Genomic DNA, 21,857 nt, shown 5'->3' with positions numbered 1-21,857 from the left:
CCTTTCCTAGAAGAATGAAATATTAAAAAGGCAGTATATTATATTTCCCTGGATGAGAAATGGAGAAGCATATTTTATAGACAAAGCAGCTCCCACCTTCCTGCCCACCACCCTTTATTAATGAGCCAGAGGCAGAAAGTCAATCCTTTGTCAAAGGACATTTGCAACACAATAGCAACAGAAACTAACACAATGGGCCCCATCTAGCCCAAACTCACCACACGTGACCTGGGAAGCATGTGACCTGGGAAGCACATGTGACCATCAGCCAGCAAGGCTAGCTAAGATCCCCACCCCCTGGGAGTCTGACAATCAATCAGGATACTCTTTCGAGGCCCCAAGAAATGCAAAGTCAGAGAGAGCATAAAAACCCGAGGATTTACTGTATCTGCCCCTTTTCTGTTCAGGAACTCAAGCCATGTGATCCTGTCCACCATTAAACCATCTTTCCAAGCAGTCTCCATGTTTCCAGTGTCCTTTTCCCCACTTGGAGCAGAACCCAGAAGGATATTTCTTCCAACACAGTGTTTAGTCATTTCAATTAAATTTACAATTTCTTTATTTCCTTTTTACCATATTTATTCCTCATCTATTTTTTTAAAAAACCAATATTACCCTTCATCCTCATCTCTAATCTTAATCAAATTCAATTTTTCCCTTCTATTCTATATTATACCCCTTCACATTGTCATCTAGTTTTATATCCATCCTCACATTGGTTAATTATATAATTATGTAATACAGTTGTTTAATACAAATTCAACATTTTAATATAAATCAATTAGTTATATAACTATCTTTTTTGTATATTAATCAATATGAACATGAATATTCCAATTATTTCCATGCAATCCAATTTCTTACAAATCAATTAATTATATTTACCAATAATAATAAACCAAATAATTTCCCCCATATATTCCTCCAAACCACAACTTAACCATTTCTGCTTTCAGCACAATATACAATTAATAGTATCTCAATTATTACAATTCCCTAGTTAAATAGAGCTTTTTTTCTTTTGTGTGTTAAAATCTTGAACCTCCTCTTTTGCCCTAAATTTCCCATTGTTTGCAGTTTTGAACCTACCTTTTTTGGTGAGGAAAAAGAAAAAGAAATCTCTCTGCCTCATTTTGTCACGTTGCAGCCTGCTTACTTTCAGTTTCGTTTTTTCAGCATAGCTAGGGAGAAAAATATCTGCTCCAGGAATTTACCTCTTTGCAGCTAGCTAGCAACAGAGCCCTCCGCAAAACAGCTGAGAGTAGGGCGGCTCTTTGAAGAAGAATTTAAAGTTTTTTTTCCCTCTAGCCATCAGCTGGGACTCCGGAGACAGCAATAGATTGGGAGTGGGCGGGGTAAGCGAACGGCAACCAGCAATCCAACAGAGGCAGAGGGTTAGGGTGAGTGAAGACGTGGGGGGGGGAGACAGGGCTTTGGCGACCCCTGTGAAATGGCTGTTCGACTCCCAAAGGGGTCGCGACCTCCAGGTTGAGAACCGCTGTTCTAGGAGATCATCAGCACTTGAATTTGCTGAAGATTCCAGAAGCACCCAGAAGTTCACTGGTAACCAGTGGAGATCACATAACAAAAGTCCTGCATGGCCATTTAGTAAAAATTTATTAGAAGCATTAGAATGCAGGTTTCCTATCATCTTCAAAATTCAGAAGAACATAGATTGCAGAAGGGAAATACTGCAATTTTGTATGTAGGCAGTGCCCCCTTTGACTCCAGCATACAGCCCCCTCTACAAATGTATATGAAGGACCCTTGCATTAAAGTATATCCAGTGGTGGAATTCAGCCAGTTCGCACCATTTCGGGAGAACCGGTTGTTAACTTTCTGAACTGGTTGTTGGAAGAAATCATTAGGACAGAGAACCGGTTGTTAAATTATTTGAATCCCATCACTGAATATATCTAAGTAGACTTGAAGGATGTTAATATATACCACATCATCTACAATAAGATGGGCCAGAAAGCAATGGTTTTTTAGTTTAAAGGATGAGACTTTATAAGATTTGAAATTAATCATTTTCTTTTCTATTCCACCAAATCTTTCCTAAAATTTTGTAGCTATCATTTCCAATGATAGCTACACCAGTGGAGAAGTGTCATTATTCTAGATAAATTTTTGTTGAACTTCACTGGCATACATATATAGTTATTCTGGTATATTTCACCACATATTGGCTGTCTCATACCTGCATTTAGAGTTTCCATTTTATTCCATAATACAATAGGCATGACTAAATCTTTTCCATTAAAGTTGCAGTGTTAAAATCTTCACTTTGATTGTATTTTTAGTTTTGTCTTCACAAGTTACATTATTGATGCTTTTATCATTACATTTATAATGAATGTGTTTATAAGTACCTAATTCGCAGAAGCCAGTATCGGCAAACTATTACCTTATTATTGCTCAGGAAAATAATTGAATAATTGGCCATGTAGTAACCAGGAACTGAACAATATTATTTTTATGATAAATAATATTTTTATCTAAATCGCTATTATTCCAAAGTTTAAATATATTGTATACTAAAATCTTAGCAATCTAGAATGTTTTTAAAAGACATAAATTAACCAAGTTTAAATAGACAGGTACAACATGGACAGTCTATATATGGGTGACATGGAGTCTACATACTAACTAATACAATGATCTCTCAGGAAATTGTATGAGCATAGGAAATGTGGATAATGTCAATAATGGAATTGGAAGTCTTGGGTCATAGAGAATTTTCTCATGATTGTCAATTGAAAATAATCTTATAATGGTTTTTTCATTGCTATGAAAAAGAATGTAGAGCAGGGGTTCCCAACCATTCCAGGAGATGCAAAAACTTGGGTTTAGAAGTTTCAAAATTATAGATTATATGCATAATTATATCCATATAATTATTTACTTTTGTAAGGGGTGTGACAATATATCAGAAGCATTCTAGGGGTGCAGGCAGTGGTGGGATTCAAATTTTTTTACTACCAGTTCTGTGGGTGTGACTTGGTGGGCTTGGCTGGGTGGGTATGTGATTAGGTGGGCATGGCCAACTCAATGTCACTCATGTCAAGGGGCGCTTCACCTTCCCTGGCCTCTTGTGACTATGGGGATGCTGCAATGGTCATAAGTGTGAAAAACAGTCATAAGTCACTTTTTTTAGTGTCATTGTAACTTTGAATGGTCAGTAAATGTTGTAAGTCAAGGATTACCTGTACAAAAATACAAAAAGCTTCTTTGCTTGCAAAAAGCTGCCCTAAATACCAATCATTAGATTAGAAATACCTGCAAGCCGGAGTTACAAATCAGGCAAGGTGCCAGAGCACCTTGAGGAATTAAAATAGTTAAAATGCAATGATAACTTTCAATAGCCAACTATTGCTCATAAAGTGAAACCCTTTAGCAGAGAGGTCATTTAACCTCTCCAGAAAGAGCAAACCAAGGAGAAACAATCCTTAGATCCATTTGCATAGCTGGTCTCACTCACCTCATAGGCTATCCTAAGGAAATAATCCAGATTTTAGGAAAGATCACATGCCCCCCAGAAAGGCAGTAAAAAAATCAGTGCCAAGCTTGCATCCTGCCTCTTGGAAGTACACCCCAAAAGGACAGTGCCAAGAACCACTAAAGCAGTGAAAGAAGACCCTCTCCCCAGATAGAAAAAGAAACCATGAGGCAGAAAACAATTCAAACAATACAAATAATTAAATCACAACAATCCTTTTAAAACTAAAACACAAGCTCATTGCCAGAGCTCACACCCCAGGCAAGCTCAAGTGTAAACGCTTGAGATAAGCCTAACTATAAAGAAAGCAATTAATGCTAGAATGAAGCAAAGAAGCAAACACAGTAACTGTTGCTTGTTAAACCAATTACCAGAACAAATAGACACAGGAACTAGCCAGATTTCTGAAGCTGCTTCTTTTCAGGAACAGAGATTAATCTTTTCCCTGCCAAACAAAGCTGAATAGGGAAAATTATCCCATCAATAAACACAGGATTAAACGTCACCAAGCACAGAATTAAATGTCATCAAAAACCAATTTTAGACCAAAACTCAGAAAGGGTATATAAATTCACGTTTGAATGTCAGACTTTCTAACTAGCCAAGAAGCCTGTCATTAAAAGCTTCTTTCCAGCAGCTGTGCTTCGTTATTCAATTATTTCTTCAAAGCGCTGATCGTTGTATCCCGGCTGGAAGAACTTCAACAGGGGAGTATTTCCTCCAAACAGCAGTGTAAAAAGCTTGAAACAACCCTTTCCCTTTAAGAAAGTCAAGCCCTAGTAAAGTACCAGCAAAGAAAAAAAAAACTTTGGAGAAGCTCAGGTGATAGTAAATCTAGGTCTACTGCCAAGAATGTAATAAGGGTTAACGGAGAGGCAGGGCAATAAAGATTAGGCTAGAAACAACACCAGAATGCCTTCCTTACAGGATTAGCCCTGTAAAGTGGAAAAAAACCCAAAAGATTTATTCTAACAACCAGTTCTCTGAACTGCTTAGAAAATTAACTACCAGTTCTAGCGAATAGGTGCTAACTGATAGAATCCCACCTCTGGCTGTGGGGTATAGAAAAGGTTGGGAACCCTTGATGTAGAGAAAAGAATTGTTTCACTTCCCTAAAGGAATAAAGGACTAGATGAATCTAGCAGAATAATAATACATAACTATTTAAATTATTAAATAGCTACTGTATAAGAAAATAGGACATCTGCTTAACATTAACCTGCATATTTAAGCTTAATTTTGGTTTAATTGCTAGAAATAGCACACATATTATCATTCATTAGTTTCTTTAATAGATTCTTTTTTTATTCAGGATCTCAATTCTATCTGCATTACTACCTAAATATTAGGAATATTTAAAGTACATTCCATTTGAGTTCATTGGAGACTATAATCTTACTTGCTTTTTCACCATTATTAATAACACTCATTTACTCTTTTGTTAAGGTCTGCTTGTAAAAGATATTCTACAAAAGTTCTCAGAAGCTCGATTTCATCAGAAAAGAAAGATGATAGTCTATTCTGCAGTATCTTTAAATTCAGCCAGCAGCCATCCAGCCAACTATAGAATGCAAACAATTATGCTGCTGAAACTTAACTAAATTGAATAGTTGAAATCTGTGGAGAATCACAGTCTTTAATAAAGTAATTTTGTAGTGCCTTCTGGTCTCTTAATTTTGATGATAGAGAATTATGATAGAATAATACAATTGATTGGTAGTCTGACTGGTTAATTATATTCCAACAAGTCACCATCAACTCTTAGCAATCATATCAATAAATTTTATTCCCAGACAATTTACTCCCAATTTAAGTTTTTTTTTTTAAGACTGGCACTATCAGTTATCAGATGTCATTATGGCTTATTCTAGCTACATCAGTACCTCCAAATTTTTTTCAATCTTTTCTTCTCTAATTATTAGAGCAATGTTTTCCAATCTGGGAGCTTCATTATCTGATTCTTAAATTTGTCTCAATGTTTCACTTATGCTCATTTTTTCTGGCAATATTACAGTCTTTTGCCTTCTTCTGGGTTTCAGCTGATGTTCCCTCTTCTAGATTTCTCCCACGACTACCAAAACCACCTGCTTTCACCTCCATTATGAATTACTTTAATCAATCTCCCTCCCTCCTCCCTCCTCCCTCCCCTTCTGACCTACCTATTCCTGCCAGCATCCTTTCAATGTCCCGGAAAATATTAAGATGGTACATCAGGTGACAATTCCCTCGCCTTGTTTTAAAGATGCAGGAGTCCTTCTTGGAAAATGCATAATATAACCTGTAATTAATGCATAGATCTGTGTGCAATTGGAGCAAAGAGAACATTTGTTATTTACTACAGAAAAAAATAGTTGAAGAGGTAGACTCAGATTAACAATATTAGACATATGCATATCACTATAAATGAACTGTAATTAGCAATATTCTATTCACAATAATATTAACAAATACCTTTCTCCCTCACTTTACAGCATGACACTACTCTTGGTGCTCTGCAGATGGCACTCAATATATACAATTATAAACTACCACCTTATGCCTCTTGCCAGATTTTTGAACAATATGAAGAAGAAAATGGGCAAGTATTTAACACAGGGAAGGGCATACTTATGAAATCAATTAATTTTTTTCCTAGCTCCTGGATCTCCACAAAAATACCTTGGTGGGCAAATATATAACAACATTAGTAAGGTAAAGGTTCCCCTCACACATATGTGCTAGTCGTTCCTACTCTAGGGGGCGGTGCTCCTCTCCATTTCAAAGCCAAAGAGCCAATGCTGTCTGAAGACCTCTCCATGGTCATGTGGCCGGCATGACTAAATGCCAAAGGTGCACACTGTTACCTTCCCACCAAAGGTGATCCCTATTTTTCTACTTGCATTTCTTATGTGCTTTCAAACTGCTAGGTTGGCAGAAGCTGGGACAAGTAACGAGAGTTCACCCCATTATGCAGCACTAGGGATTCAAACCACTGAACTGCTGACCTTTCGACTGACAAGCTCAGCATCTTAGCCACTGAGCCACCACGTCCCAACAATATTAGAAACAGGTTATTTGTGAATACATATTCATTCCCAGATTGGGTGATCAGTATCAAGTTCACAGATCTTCACACACACACGCACACACACACAGATCTTCACACACACGCACACACACACACACACAAAAATCCCACTTCCTGTCCCAAACTTTATTTTTTCACAACCTAATGCAGGTGCAATGGCTTTGTAGTAATTGCTTCTGTTAAAGAAAAAGAAATCAAAATCCTGCAGCTCACTCAGAAATTCACCAGGAGATCCTTAGCTACCTTCTTTCTATACATACTGTGATCTTCAGCTAGGACTGACAGACCTGAGCTGCAAAAATAAAAAAGAAGTTTTCTGCTTCTACATCATGGTGATGTAGAGTTTTGCAATTGATCTGGCAGCTTTATCCTTAACAATCAATTTACTTTTGTTATCAAATAACAGCATCCATTCAATTTCATCGAGTAGGAAAATGTTTTGTATTGATGGCCACATTTTGAATTTTGAGTGCTCTATTAAATACTATACTAAAGAGGAGAAACTTCCGTATTCACAAAATAGAGTATGTCACAAACATCAATTTATTAATAGGTGAACAGGTGAGATTTATCTCTGCTCTTTCCTTCCAGGGTGTTCTCTATTATGTCATCATGCCAAAGGGATATAGAATACTTTTCTATATCCTGCAGCTTCCTATGGCTTTCCTTCAAACAGAAAAACAAGAGAAAACTAGAACTTAATCTTCAAATATCCATGAGTTAATCTTTCTATGCTAAAGTAGTAGTTTTCCGGGGCAGTTCTTTTCTGGAGCAGTTCAGAACAGTGTCGCGAAATGGTACTCCTCTCCAAATCAGAAAGTTTAAGAATCAGGTAGACAAACTGTGGTTCCATATGAATGATATTTCTCATTTCTAGAATGAATTTCTAGATCTGTATTGCATTTTTGAAAAAGATCCTTCAGCATGTGATATCCCCCCCCCCTTTTTCCCCCTTGCTTCTGTAAATCAGAGTTCACACTATTGAAATGTATTTTCAAAATGACACTTCAAAAGAACCTTATCCTGTCACATTGCCTGGCTGCTCATGTGCATGTCCACTACAACAGTTTGCAAAACTGGTTTTCCCCATCTTGGTAGACAACTGGGAAAAAGAATGTGAGAAGATAGACATTGATGAAGGTAATATTATTACTATTATATTATTAAAAATTGTTATTTTGCAGTTTAATCTTAGCAAACCATGTAAGATGCTGCAAACAGAAGTGACTGTAAAATATTATATATTTTGACCTACAATTGGAAACCAAATGTGACTTTTAGAATGTTATTAAAAGCACATCCTACATCCAAAGAAAATTCATATGCATTTTCATATCCTATAACATTAAATTTGTCTTATGAGCTGCCTCCTTCCCATCAGTGATTGACATAAGCAGCTTTCCCACTGGAGTCAGATTGTCAGACTATTGACTAGTAGTTATGGATTTAAATGTTTTCTTCAAGTTCTAAAAGGTCTCAAAGAAGCAGTTTCTTGTTCTTTGTGGGATCGCTCAAGACAAGTAGCTTTGGTCTTCTCACCAAGATCATAAACAAAGGTTTGGATGACAAAATTTGCTAAATTTCTCAATCATGTTGGATTCTTTCATCATCTCTTCAGTGGAGGGTATAGCTACAGACTAAACAGTCAGGATCACCAAAACAAAATACTATTTACATGGCTGCCTTATACCTTTTTGTACAGTAGTTAAATTGGAAAACCAAGGTGAATCCTACTTTTTTTTTTTTTTTGAAAAAAACTTTATTGAGTTTTTAAAAAAACATAAGTATATTGACATTTTCAATTAACATCAAATGTGCAGTTTTTAACTATATACAAAAAATATTTCTGGTGATATTTCAAATTACTTTTTACCTTTGTTCAACACACCTTTTACTCTTTCTTTCATTTTGTCATGCATCCACTTATACCACTCACTCAATATAATAATCTGACTTCTCATCATCATTTAGTTCATGGGTTAATTTAGTCATCTCTGCGCACTCCAGTATTTTCCTAATTATAAGCTCTTCTGGTGGTTGGGTTTTCTCCTTCCAATACTGTGCACACGCAATCTGGCGGCTGTGATTATATGGATCATTAAGTGGATCTTTTCCTTTCCGTATGGCTTCTTTACTATTCCCAGGAGAAATATTTCTGGTGTTAATTCAATATCTTCCCCAATTATTTCATGTAACCATCTTCTGATCTTACTTCAATATTCTTTCGCTTCTGGGCATGTCCACCACATGTGAAAGAAGGTGCCTTGACCATGACCACATTTCCAACAATTGGGGTGTATATTGGGATATATCTTTGCTAACCTAGCCAGGGCTAGATACCATCTATGGAGCATCTTGTAGTGGTTTTCCTTGTATGTCGCTGCTCTGGTCAATTTAAGGTTCTTATTCCATGCCTCCTCCCATTCACTAAAATTTATATCTTGTCCAATATTTTTCTCTCATGCGTTTATTTGATTCTTTGTTATATCCTTAGCCTTATCATCATCTAGTAAATAATTATACAATTTAGCCAAAATCTTTTTGCCTGTTCCCATCAGGACTTTATCCAACCCATTAAGTCCAAATTCTAAGCCATATTGTTCTTTGTCTTTCTGGTATCTGGATTTTATTTGTGAGTAGGTCCACCAATCTAAAATTATTCCTTGCTCTCTCAAGGTATCATCCGATTTGAGATTCCCTCCTTCATCTAAGATATCTTTATACCTGCCCATTTTCTCCATTCCCCACCTATTGGGGTAGATCAGGGCCTCCATCGTGGAGAGCCATCTTGGGACTTTTTTATAATATCTTTGCCTAATCGGGGTCCATGTTTGTATCAGTGAATCTCTAATTTTGTGTCTATGAAAATATGTTTTCCTTTTCTTCTCTACGTCCCAAATGTGGGCATGCCACCCTTTTTGTAAATCGTGGCCTTTTAGGGTTAAGATCCTCTCATTTTCCAGGGTGGTCCAATCTCTTATCCAAACTAGCTTAGCTGCCCTGTAGTATGTTTCCCAATTGGGGAGCCCAAATCCTCCTATATCTCTTTTGCCCCTTAAAATTTTAATGGAAAACCTTGGCTTCTTCCTCTCCCATATAAATTCTCTGATGATTTTATCTAATTCTGAAAAAAACTTTTTATCTAAGTTCACCGGTATATTTTGAAATAAGAATAATATTTTGGGGAGAATGTTCATCTTAATCGTGGCTATCTTGCCCAAAAGTGACAATCTTATTTTCTTCCATCTATCGAGATCTTGTTTCATTTTTCTAATTAGGGGGATATAATTGTCCTCTTTTAAGGTCGAGCATCTTGATGTAATCCAAATTCCTAGGTATTTAATTTTTTTTGACAGCCTGTAATCCTAACACTTCTATCTCATTTTTCTGACTCTCGGTTGCATTCTTGGTCAGTACTTTAGTTTTAGTTTTATTCAATGTGAAGCCTGCCACCTCGCCATATATACCCAATTCCTCTAGCACTTTTGGTCCTGATTCTATAGGGTCCTCAAGAATTAAGGCTACATCATCTGCAAATGCTTGCGTCTTGTAGATCTCCTTCCTAATCTTTAGACCTTTTATTTCCTCGTTAATTCTAATTTTCCATAACAAAACTTCTAGGGCCAAAATAAACAATAGTGGTGACAGGGGGCAGCCTTGCCTTACCCCCTTGCTAATCTGGAATGTTTTTGTCCTATCTCCGTTTACCAGGATACTCGCCTTTTGATTATCATAGATAGATTTTATCATCATTTCAAAATTTGTTCCGAATTTCATTATCTCAATTTGTTTGGTCATAAATTTCCAATTTAAATTGTCGAATGCCTTTTGGGTGTCAACAAAGATTAAGGCCATCTGTTTTTCGGGGTGTTCTTCATAGTACTCTAGGGTGTCCAGCACAATTCTCAGATTGTCTCTGATTTGCCTCCCCGGAAGGAATCCGTTTTGATCCTTATGTATCCAATTATTTAGTATCTTTTTCATTCTTTCTGCCATTATGCCCATAAATAACTTATAGTCACTGTTTAGGAGAGAAATTGGTCTGTAATTCTGAATTTGTTTTAGGTCGGCACCTTCTTTCGGCACAAGTGTAACATGCGCTTCCTTCCACGACTCTGGGATTTTATAGCCTATCAATGCATCGTTGAAGATTTCTACTAATTTTGGTTGCAATATTTCTTCTAGTTTTTTGTATATTTCCCCTGGGAATCCATCGGGACCTGGCACTTTATTGTTTTTCAGTTTGGAGAGGGCTGTTTTTAATTCTTCGATTGTGATCTTTCTGTTAAGCATTTCTCTCTCTTCTTCTGTTTTTTGTGGGAGCTCTGCATTTATCAAATATTGCTCTATTTTGCCTTCTGGGATCTCCTCTTCTCTATATAAAGTCTCATAATATTCCCTAGCTCTTTCCAATATTTCTTCTTCTTTGGTCAATAGCTTACCCTTAGAATCTTCTAATTGTCCCCTTTTCATTTTCCTTTTTTAATTTATAGGCCAACCACCTGCCCGATTTATTGGTATTCTCAAAGAGGTATTGTTTCGTTCTTTTCATTTTTTGCGCTAGCTCCTCTTGCTCAATGATATTCAATTTGTGTCACCACATCATCCAGTTTTCTTTGACTGTTTCATCACCCGGATTGTCTTGAAGTTTTCTTTCTGCTTCTCCTAAATGATTTAAATAGTCTTCCAGGGTCCTCCTTTTCTCCTTATTTTTATTTTCTCTTATCGTACGCTGTATGAGATCACAACTCCTCTCAAGTAAGCCTTCATTGTGTCCCATACTATTGCACGGGGTGTTCCATGGTTTTCATTTTCCTTGAAAAAGGAATTTACTTCTTCTTTAAGTTTTTGTATGCATTCTCTGTCACCCAATAATTTGGTATTAAACCTCCATCTCTGTTGATACTTTCTCTTTACACATTTCCATCTAATTTCTAAGGGGTTGTGGTCTGCCCAGTTATTCAGGTTAATTTCAGCCATTCCAATTTCTAATCCAAGTTTCCTGCTAACCCATGCCATGTCTATTCTGGACCACGACTTTTGTGCATTTGAATAAAATGTGTATTGCCTATCGTTTGGATGTAGGGTACGCCAAATATCAATTAGGTCCAATTCATCAGCTAAATCAAAAAAGGCTCTCGGTAGATTTGTCCTTTTGTTTTTGTTTTTGTTTTTTGCTTTATTACTTTTGTAATCCTTCTCCAAATCCACAATACCATTAAAATCCCCTATTATACAGATTTCATTGTATTCCATTTTTACTAATTGTTCATGAAGTTTCTTGAAAAATTCTCCCTGTTTTTTATTTGGAACATATATAACCACTAATAATATTTTGGCGTTCCCTCTCTTAATTTCAATCATAAGAATTCTGCCCTTTGTATCTTTAAACTTTTGCTCTGCTTCAATTCCTTCCTTTACATAGATTGCCACCCCCCTCTTCTTTTTCTCTGCCAGCGAAACGAATGTTTGGCCAAATTTTTTATATACTAAACATTTACTCTCTTCTTTTTTTATGTGCACCTCTTGTAGACACATTATGTCGACATTTTGTTTACCTAGTTTTGTTAATATTAGTTTCCTCTTTTTGTAGTCGTTTAAGCCATTGACATTTACAGATATTAATTTCAAATCATTCATCCCTGTTTCCTTGTCTGGTTATTAGTTTTTGTTTGTTCGTACGGCTCTTACTGGTCTTGCTTTTTTCCCTTTGGCTTCTTCTTCTGTCTTCTTCTCCTCCGCAGTTGCTTCCTTTGTGTTCTGTTGGTGTAAGGCCTCCTCCTCCACTGCTGTTGTCTCTAATTCCTCTTTGCTACCCTGCTCTTCCTCCACACCTCTCAACTGGTCAAGGAAGTCTTGTGCTATACTCAGGCTTTCTATTTTTATTTTTCTCCCTTGCCAAGTAATTAACATCCCTTCTGGTAAGAGCCACCTGAATAATATATTTCTTTTGTTCAACTGTACAGCTAAAAATCAATACTCCTTTCTCACCTCCCGTACTCTTCTTGGTATCTGTTTTAAGATTATTACTTCTTTTCCTCTATATGTTATCTGTGCCTCTCTTGTCATGTTGTATAGAATATCTTTTACCTTTTTTCTTGCAAAAAGGACATGCACTTCCCTAGGGAGCTTGTTCCTCCTTGCATAATTTGTCTGGACTCTGTATATGTCATCCAACTCTCTAATTATCTCGTTTATCTTGTTGGAGTGCGTCTGCTATCAGCTCCGCCATCTTCTCGCCCAGGTCTTCCTCTTTATCCTCAACAATATTTTGGAAACACAAGTAGAATGATGCCCGGTCCATCTCTAATTGGATTATCTAATCCTCTAACTCTCTATTTTGGCTTGTCAATGCTTGGTCCACAGTATCTAATTTCTTTTCGGTTTGGTCAATTCTTATTTCGGCTTTTTGAATTTGTTGTTCATTATTAAATATTGAGGTTTGGATTTCATTCATTTTCTGGTCTAATGCATGTATATCTGATTTTAATTTGACATGGTTACTGGACATTTTTTCCTGCATTGCCATCATGGTTTCTTGAATCAAAGTTAATGATGCTTGCAGAGTTTGCATTGTCGATATGGCTGTAGATTTTTCCGTTTTCGCCAATCCTTCTATTGATTTCTGTGTAGCCGGAGAGGTCATTGTTATAGTGGGGTTAGAGGGAGTCTTTTTTCTGGTTTTCACCACTGTTGATGACATGCTTGTCATTTCTTTCAAAATTATTTTTTGCTCTCTAATTATTCTTTCGATATTTCTCCAAATTCTCATTCGCCAGCTGGCGACTCTGTTTTCTTTCCTTAATTTTTCCCTTAATTTTTTTTTTTATCTATGTCTAATTTTGTCTTCTAGGTCTTTAAATGAAAGAAAATTCTATTTGACAATCAGTATCAATTTAGAAATCTGTATCTCTTCCCAACAATACCTTATACTCAAGGTATAATTAATATGTATTTGATTAGCTTAACAATTAGTAATTAGATAATTAATAATTTAATTTATAAAATATCTAAAATATATATCAATTAATTTAACTAAATACTATAAATACTTTAAATACTGTAAATACTATAAGTACTATAAATGCTATAAATACTGTAAATAGGAATTCATACAATTATAAATATTTGACTATAAATACAATTATAGACAGGTGAATGAATCTAAAAAATTTAAAATGATGTAACCTAAGAATATATACTATATATATCTAATCCAGAAAAATTAATTTGTAGGGAGATTAACAATTCTTACTAATAATTATATTTAGACTATCAGGATATTGAAGAAAGAATTATCAGAAAATTCCAACATTGTTGTTATTATTGTTATTATTTTTCCCTCCTTTTGGGGATGTAAACTGTTCTTTATTGCTCAGCCTCTATTCTTCTACAGGCTTAAGTCCATTCATCAAGGTTCAGCACTCTATCGTATTCCTTGCTGCTAGACTGTCCACAAGTCTGACATTCCAGCTATTCAGTTTGTTCCTCAGACAAGTCTCTCTAATGGCTGAACTTCCTGTTCCTTGTAATAGTCAAGCTCGATCCACCTAGTTTCAGCCTCCGATGAATCTACTTTTATAAACAACAAAAAGGAAAGGAATACTTTCACTGTTCTTGTATCTTCTCATCAATCCTCTCTTTGCGCACTCGCTTTCAACACATCAGCTCTTTTCTTTTTTCGATGCCGGCTTGTCAGGCTCTCTCTCTGTCAAACTGCTCACAAACTTTCAATCGCCGCTTTTTCCCTCCGTGAGTCTTTTCCGCCCGACTCCACCGACCCCTCTTCCTGATGTCCACTTTCACATACGTGGGAAGGGTGTGTATCTGTCAGCACTGCCGCATCTGATCTCCCTTGCTTCCAATCTGATTGCTGGTTACCGCAACTTCGCTTCGGCCATTAATTTGGCCGACTCACACGTGTTGGGTAGACAGAGCCGCCCGGTCTTGCGATCAGTGTTTTGCATTCCACTTTCACGCTCACCCGGCTCGCTCTCTCGTCCGTGGGGCTCTCCAGGCTCCACACCCCCGAGGGGATCCCCAAAACACGGTGACTAATGATATTGAGGAGCAGCAGTTACTCATTCAACGCCATGTCGCCACGGGTCACCAACCAGAAGTCTCCAAGGTGAATCCTACTTTTGTCCTCTCAACTGAAGTCTATCATATGTGTTAGTATTGCTGACATTTTATTGTATTATGGTACTGCTCTAGAAAAAAAATAGCTCCTATAGCACATCTTGCTCCATTTTTTCCAGTTAATATATATTGTAAGATAATCAGATTCTCTCTAAGTGAATTGACACCCAAGATTGTTTTACAGCCATGCATGATTAGCTGTGTTTGATTATGTTGAACTTTTTCTGACATTAATTATATCTATGATTGCTTGGAGAAAAAACCATAACAACAGAAACAAAAAAAAAAGGTAAGTGAATTATAAAATAACAGTGATAACAGCACAATGGATATGAAAAGACAGCTGTGTATATGAAAGCAATAAAACAATATGTACTAGTTTTCTTTAGTTATACTATTCTATCACCCTGAAAACAAAACTATGCAAAGCAAAACATGATTCTATTTGATCAGCCTTCTGTGTAGTTTGTATGTTCTAGCTGGCTGAAGGATATTCAGCACCAGCATTTGGTGCATTCACCCTACAAGATTTCCTGATTCATCTCAGGTTCATTAAAAAACAAAACAAAACAGAATATGGCTTTCCAATGCACATTTGTACTACCATTATTACTATATATCAAGATGTTTTTACAATTAGAATAAAGTAATGTGTGTAGCAGCTAGTCAAGAAGGCAAATGAACTATTTGGCACTCTTTTCAAGTTCAAAGTGTGAGAATGCTGTTGCAGCCATTTTCACTTCTCAACTTGCCACAGAACCACAGGGGAGGGAAGACTAGGTTTCAAATGCCAGTTCCAGGTGACAAGAAACTATCCCATGGGAACCAAGGTCATCTAATCTTGGCAAGGACTTGAACAGGTTTCCACAACAATACCTAGACTTCTAATTGGACAATGTGACCTGAACCAATGAGGGGGGGGGAGGGAAGAGATTATTCTTTAACTATGCGAAAACTGCGGGAATTAAGTAGAGCTGGTTTTGCTTTCAATCTGTGCCAAAATGGCTTCTGGTTGAACTTCTGGCACTTTTGGTGTGAGATCCACAACCTCTGTGGGTCCATTCCGAGCTCTCCCTGTCAGGGACTTCACTAGAAGCCATAGCCACCTTGGAGGGGTGGTGAGGGAAAGGTCACCCAGGTCGAGGGGAGCCGCATCTCCCCTCCCTGACTTGGAAAACCCCCTCATCTGAAGACTAGGAGCAGAGGCAGTCAAAATGGCTGCCATGAAGCCGGGGAACATCAGAACCATAAGTTTGTGCAGGAGTAGAGAAATGCTGAATGGTCTGTTGTCTGGGTAAGAAAAGATTTACAGCTAAAGTCGGACCCCCCAAAAAAACTTAAAGAGAACACTTTTTAGAACAATTTGCTACAGTGGTGTGCAGCTATTATGAAAAAAAAGCATATTGGAAACTTAAAGAACTGTTTAAGAAACTTTTTTTAAAAAAAATTGAGTGGGAAATGGAATCCCCAAAATAAAAGGCATGATATTAAGAAGGCATATTAAGCTGCTGGAACTATAAACCTACCTTTTCTTCAAATAACAGAGCTATAAGATAAATTAAGCAAGAAAAATAAACTAGGTGTGTCAAAATAAAAGTTGAACTGCAGCAGAGTCACAATAAAAGCAGAAAGGAAGCAGAGTGAAGTAAAGATCGCCATCTGCTGATGATAGTAAATTTTTGTGACTGGGAACAAATATTGAAATGGAGGGAAATAACTGTTGAACGGTGCATATTTACTTTTTAACCATTGGAGACTAGAATATTTTTTTAAAAAAAGAATTGGTGTCTGGACCCCTAAATACTATTGAATATACAAAAACGATTTGAGGAGTGGAGGATCCCTGAAGTAATTAACTGATCTGACTGTATTTTGATGAGACATTTAAACTTGATTTGGAGATCTGGTTTCTGAACGGATGATCGAGGAGACCTAAATGAAATGGAGTTAATGACTCAAAATAACAAAAACATTAAGGATCTTGTCCCGGAACTGCACAAAGACATGGTGGAAATATTGGATTGTATAGATAGAAGTCTGGAAAATTGTATACAAGAGATGAAGAGCAAAGATCAGGACAAGAAGAAATAAATGGAATTATCAACTGGAATAGAAAGAGAATCAGAACTGAGAAACCAGCAAACAGAAGATAACAAGGAGGAGACATTCTTAAAATTCGTAAGAATTGATAACAGGGGTAAACACTTTAAAATATTTTTTAAAAATGGGAGGAACAAGAAGAGGCTTGGGGGAAAATGATAGGATTTAGAACAGAAAGCTCTCAAATTAAACAGTGGGGAAAGATAGGGCAGTGGGGAAAGACAGGGCAAGGAGGAAAAATTAAATTATGGATTCAGAATATAAGCCTCGAAGTAGATGGAATGAAAGACTTAACAGGAAAACAGGGGAGACAAGTTTTTAAAAAGGTAGGATTAAAGGAAAGGATGTGGATAAGAGATAATGGTTAAGGGGAGGAAAAAGAGTTATAGATATGTCATGATTATATGGTAATAATTGTATTAATATTAGAATGATATGGTTGATTGATGGTATTATTAAAAGTGTATAAAATATGACTATTGTGTAGGTGAAAGTAGATATATTTATGTGTATTAAATAAAACTTAAAATATATAGAAAGGAAGAGTTAGAGAATGGGAATATGAATGATAAAACATAGTATCATGTCCTTGAATATAATAATATGAATGTGGGGTGGGGGGGAATATTAGTGGAAGTTTAGAATGGAAGGGTGTAAAGCAATGTATCACAAAGTCAAATAAGTTAGGAAAAGAAATATGAAAAATAGACACAAAGAATGAAAATAGTGGTAAGCTTGAAATGTGAGGATGTAAGAAACTGATACTTAGATGGTGTGCTGTTTGATTAATGAAGTGAAGTTAGTATTAAAAGAATAATATTGCAGTTGTACATATATATGTGATTAGAATGATGATGTGTATAAAATCATTAAATGAAGATTAATTAATATTATGATGACAGTATAATTATGATGATTATTATTAACAATATATTTTTAAGTGATTAAGTCTATTTCTTTGATTTTTGAATGCAATTTAAAGAAGCTGTATGGTTATAATTGAAAGATATATTAATTGGAGAATATACCATATTCTATAGGTATTGGGAATATTATATGCAACAACAAAAAGAAAGAGGGAGATGGAGTGGAAGGGAAAGGAATAGGAGAGGAGGGGAGAAAGAGTAAGGGTAGAGAGGGGAAAGGAGAGAGGGGAGGGGAGGAGAAGAGTAGAAAGGGAAGGAGATTGAAGTGGAGAATAAGAGAGAGGGGAAATAGAGAGGGAACAGGAGAAGGAGAGAAGGAGAAAAGGAAGGAGAGGGAAGGAGAGGAGAAGGAAGGAGGGAAGTAGAGAGAAGGAGAGGGGAGTCAAGAAGAGAGGGAGGAGAGAGACTTCCAGAGGTGACGTCATCATGCCAGGAACAAGAGAACGGTGCTCCGTTCTCAAAGTTCCAATATTTTCGATTAGGAAGCTGATCCAGGCACTATTGACCTCGGAGGGGTCAATAGAAAAAAGAGGAAACCCCAAGGACCTCGGTGAGGACAGCAATCCTTCCGAAGGTTCAGAGGAAACCTCTTAATTCTGATTGAAAAAAAGCCAGCCATTTTGGCTGGCCTGAAACGTTGACAGCTGATTAGTGGGAAGCGAAGATCAAATTAAAGAAGACATCAGTAGGAAACAGAAGGAAGAAAAACGAGAATAGAAGAAGATACTGTTATAAAGTGCAAACAAGAACGGGTGAAAGTGAGACTCCAAGCAAGTGGCGATAAGCGGCGATGGAAAAGTGAATGGAGCAGAAAAAGTTAAACTGACAGTGACAGCACAGAAAGTGACAGGCGGTGTACTCCAAGAGAAATACCATTAAGGAGTTGTGGATTACAAAATAAAATATAAAACAAATTGATCTTGGAGAGGAAAGTGTTCGGAATTAGAACTCTAAGCGAGGTGAGAGAGACCAGAGAAGATTGGAAGAAACAACGTGGGGCGAGAGGTGATTTTGACAGCGGAAAGTCAAATGAATGGCGGACATTGGAATCTATAACATGAGCAAGTAGAAGGTGAATCTGGAGGAAATCTGAGTATTAAAATAAATTATTTTGTAGAAAAGGACAATATCCAGAGGAGAGAGGAAGAGGAGATAGACAGATCTTGTTATAAGTGGAGATTGTGATGAGGCGATAGACTGGCAGCGGATACCAGAGAAGCAGAGTGAATAGCAGACTGATATACAAGACCTTCCTGTCTAGAAATTAACGAGTGGTGGAGCTGAATTAATTCTACTAAGGTCTTTTTACTGGACACTTGGATCATACTTGGACACTTGGAATTGGACATTTTGAGTGTTGGACATTTGGATATTTAACTTAAAGGACATTGGATACAATTAATAGAGAGAAGAATTGGAATGATGCAAGACTGAAAGAAGAAGATACTATAGAAGGAGAAAGAACAACATTTAATGAAGTAAAATCCAACTACTTAAACTTGATTATTAATTATTAATTAATTATTAATTACTAAATATTAAGTAAAAAGTGACATACATATTGTTTAGATTGCTATATATATTTGTTAGTCCATCTTTTGTGTTTATGCAGTGATCTATCTTACTATTTAGAGTTTTATTATCTTACACACTTTGACTTATATTCTAGTTAAATTAGATTGATTACATATATCGAAGAAAATACATTGTGTATAGTAATTGAGAGTAATTGACATTAGCTAATAGTAACTTAATAGTATAGTAATTAACTATAAAGGAAAAGAAATAGTTGTTATTAAGGAATTGCTGAAAAATTATTCTTGAATTAATGAATTGCTGAAATCTTAAACTTTTCTCTCATCTCCCACCCCACTTTTCCCTTCCCTTATTTAAGAATATTGCAAAAGGGTAAAGCAGGATATTTAAAACTGTGAATAAGTATACGGAAATAGTATATAGAGAGATTTTGATTGTGTGATAGAGAAATAGCAACATAGTAAATAGTAAATATTACCCCACTTGGGCATTATTCTGGGATTGTTAGATGCTATAATTTGAACATTAATATAGACAGAAACATAAAGATCTAAATAGCAAACCAGTATATGAAACTTTGGGAACAGATAATACAAAAAGTACAAATGGCAACTACAGGTTCATCAACAATCACTAAGACAAGCAAGAAGATACCCTCAAACCAGATGACACTCTCAGCTTCTCCGGCGCAGCAAAGGCCAGTTGACACCATGTCAGGGGCAGAAAAAGAAAAGGCAATCTCCACCCTTAATATGCAAAATATCCATTCCGTACTAGCAATGATTCAAGAGGGAATGAACAAAATGCAAGAGTCCATAGCTAACAACCATGAAGAAACAAGGAAACATCATGAAGAATTGAAGATAGATGTGGGAGAAATAAAAGATAACATTAAGAAAATGGATAAGAAGATTGGAAAAATACAGCAGAACATTGCGGAAAACGAGCAAAGGATCCAAAAAGTGGAGGAGAAAATAGAACAAATGGACAAGAGAATGGAAAAGATGGAGCAAAATCAAGTGTCAATCAACAAGGATTTGGAAGACTCATTAACATACTTAGAAATGGAAAAGGCATCTTTTTTCCTTAGATTCCAGAATGTAGAGGAACAAAAAGATGAAGACCTAGGAGAACTGATGACAGAGATACTAGCAGAAGCGACCCAGAGGGATAAGGAAGACATCCGAAGAGACATAGATGAAATCAAAGAGTCCACACCAACTATGCACAAAGACACAAGTTGCCTAAGGAGATACATATTACATTCACCAAAAAAATCCATAAAAGAAGATATCTATAGGAAGATGAGAGAAGGGACAATAGTATACAAAGGAAAGGAGATTATGACTCTCAAACAAATCCCAAGAAGGATAAGAGACCAAAGGAGAAATTATACTGAGCGCAGCCACATGCTTACTGGACCCATGTCCCTCCTGGTTGGTGCTGGCCTCTCGGGAGGTTACACGAGGCTGGCTCCAGGGGATTATAAATGCTTCTTTGAGTGAGGGTGTCTTCCCTGCCACCTTGAAAGAGGTGGCAGTAAGGCCTCTCCTCAAGAAACCTTCCCTGGACCCGGCAGTGTTGGCAAATTATCATCCAGTCTCCAACCTTCGCTTGGTTGTGAAGGTTGTTGAGAGTGTGGTAGCGCGACAGCTCCCCCAGTACCTGGATGAATCGTCGTATCTGGATCCATTCCAGTCGGGCTTCAGACCTGGGTACAGCATGGAAACGGCATTGGTCGTGTTAGTTAATGATCTCTGGAGGGCTCGGGACAGGGGTTGTTCCTCTGGGTTGGTCCTAGTCCTATTAGACCTCTCAGCGGCTTTTGATACCATCGACCATGGTATCATGCTGCACCGGCTAGAGGAGTTGGGGTGGGGGGCACTGTCCTACGGTGTTTCTCCTCCTTTCTCTCTGACCAGTCGCAGTCCGTGTTGACAAGGGGGCAGAGGTCGACCCCGAGGCCCCTTGTATGTGGGGTGCCACAAGGGTCGGTCCTCTCGCCCCTCCTGTTCAACATTTATGTGAAGCCGCTGGGTGAGATCATCCGTGGTTTCGGGGTGAAGTACCATCAATATGCTGACGACACTCAGCTGTACATCTCCACCCCGGACCACCCCAATGATGCCCTTGAAGTGATGTCCCGGTGCCTGGAGGCCGTGCGGATCTGGATGGGGAGAAACAGACTCAGGCTCAACCCATCCAAGACCGAGTGGCTGTGGTTTCCGACATCCCAATATAGTCAGCTGGTGCCATCACTGACTATTGGGGGCAAGTCATTGGCCCCCATGGAGAGGGTTCGCAACTTGGGTGTCCTCCTGGACTCACGGCTGTCTTTGGAAGAGCACATGACGGCTGTGGCCAGAGGGACTTTTTATCAGGTCCACCTAATTCGCCAGTTGCGTCCCTTTCTGGATCGGGACTCGTTAAATACGGTCACTCATGCTCTCGTTACTTCCTGCCTGGACTACTGCAATGCTCTCTACATGGGGCTCCCCTTGAGGAGCACCCGGAGGCTCCAGCTGGTCCAGAATGCGGCTGCGCGGGTGGTTATGGGAGCGACGTGGCGCTCCCATGTGACCCCCCTCCT

General features: G+C 37.5%; 1 protein-coding gene across 1 annotated transcript in view; it reads left to right on the top strand.

The window, feature by feature from the left end:
- Nucleotides 1-14,742, top strand: part of LOC117656005 (prostatic acid phosphatase-like) — a 118,584-nt gene extending 103,842 nt beyond the window's left edge. The window contains 3 exon segments of the mRNA XM_087893678.1: nucleotides 4,946-5,025; nucleotides 5,971-6,081; nucleotides 14,584-14,742. Of these exon segments, the coding sequence (XP_087749804.1) occupies nucleotides 4,946-5,025; nucleotides 5,971-6,081; nucleotides 14,584-14,742 (350 nt within the window).
- The last annotated feature ends 7,115 nt before the right edge of the window (nucleotides 14,743-21,857 follow it).

This window comes from Pantherophis guttatus, chromosome 4 (genome assembly GCF_059756535.1).
Source record: "Pantherophis guttatus breed Tessera chromosome 4, ASM5975653v1, whole genome shotgun sequence".
NCBI lineage: Eukaryota > Metazoa > Chordata > Lepidosauria > Squamata > Colubridae > Pantherophis > Pantherophis guttatus.
This window is presented reverse-complemented; position numbering and strand designations above follow the sequence as displayed.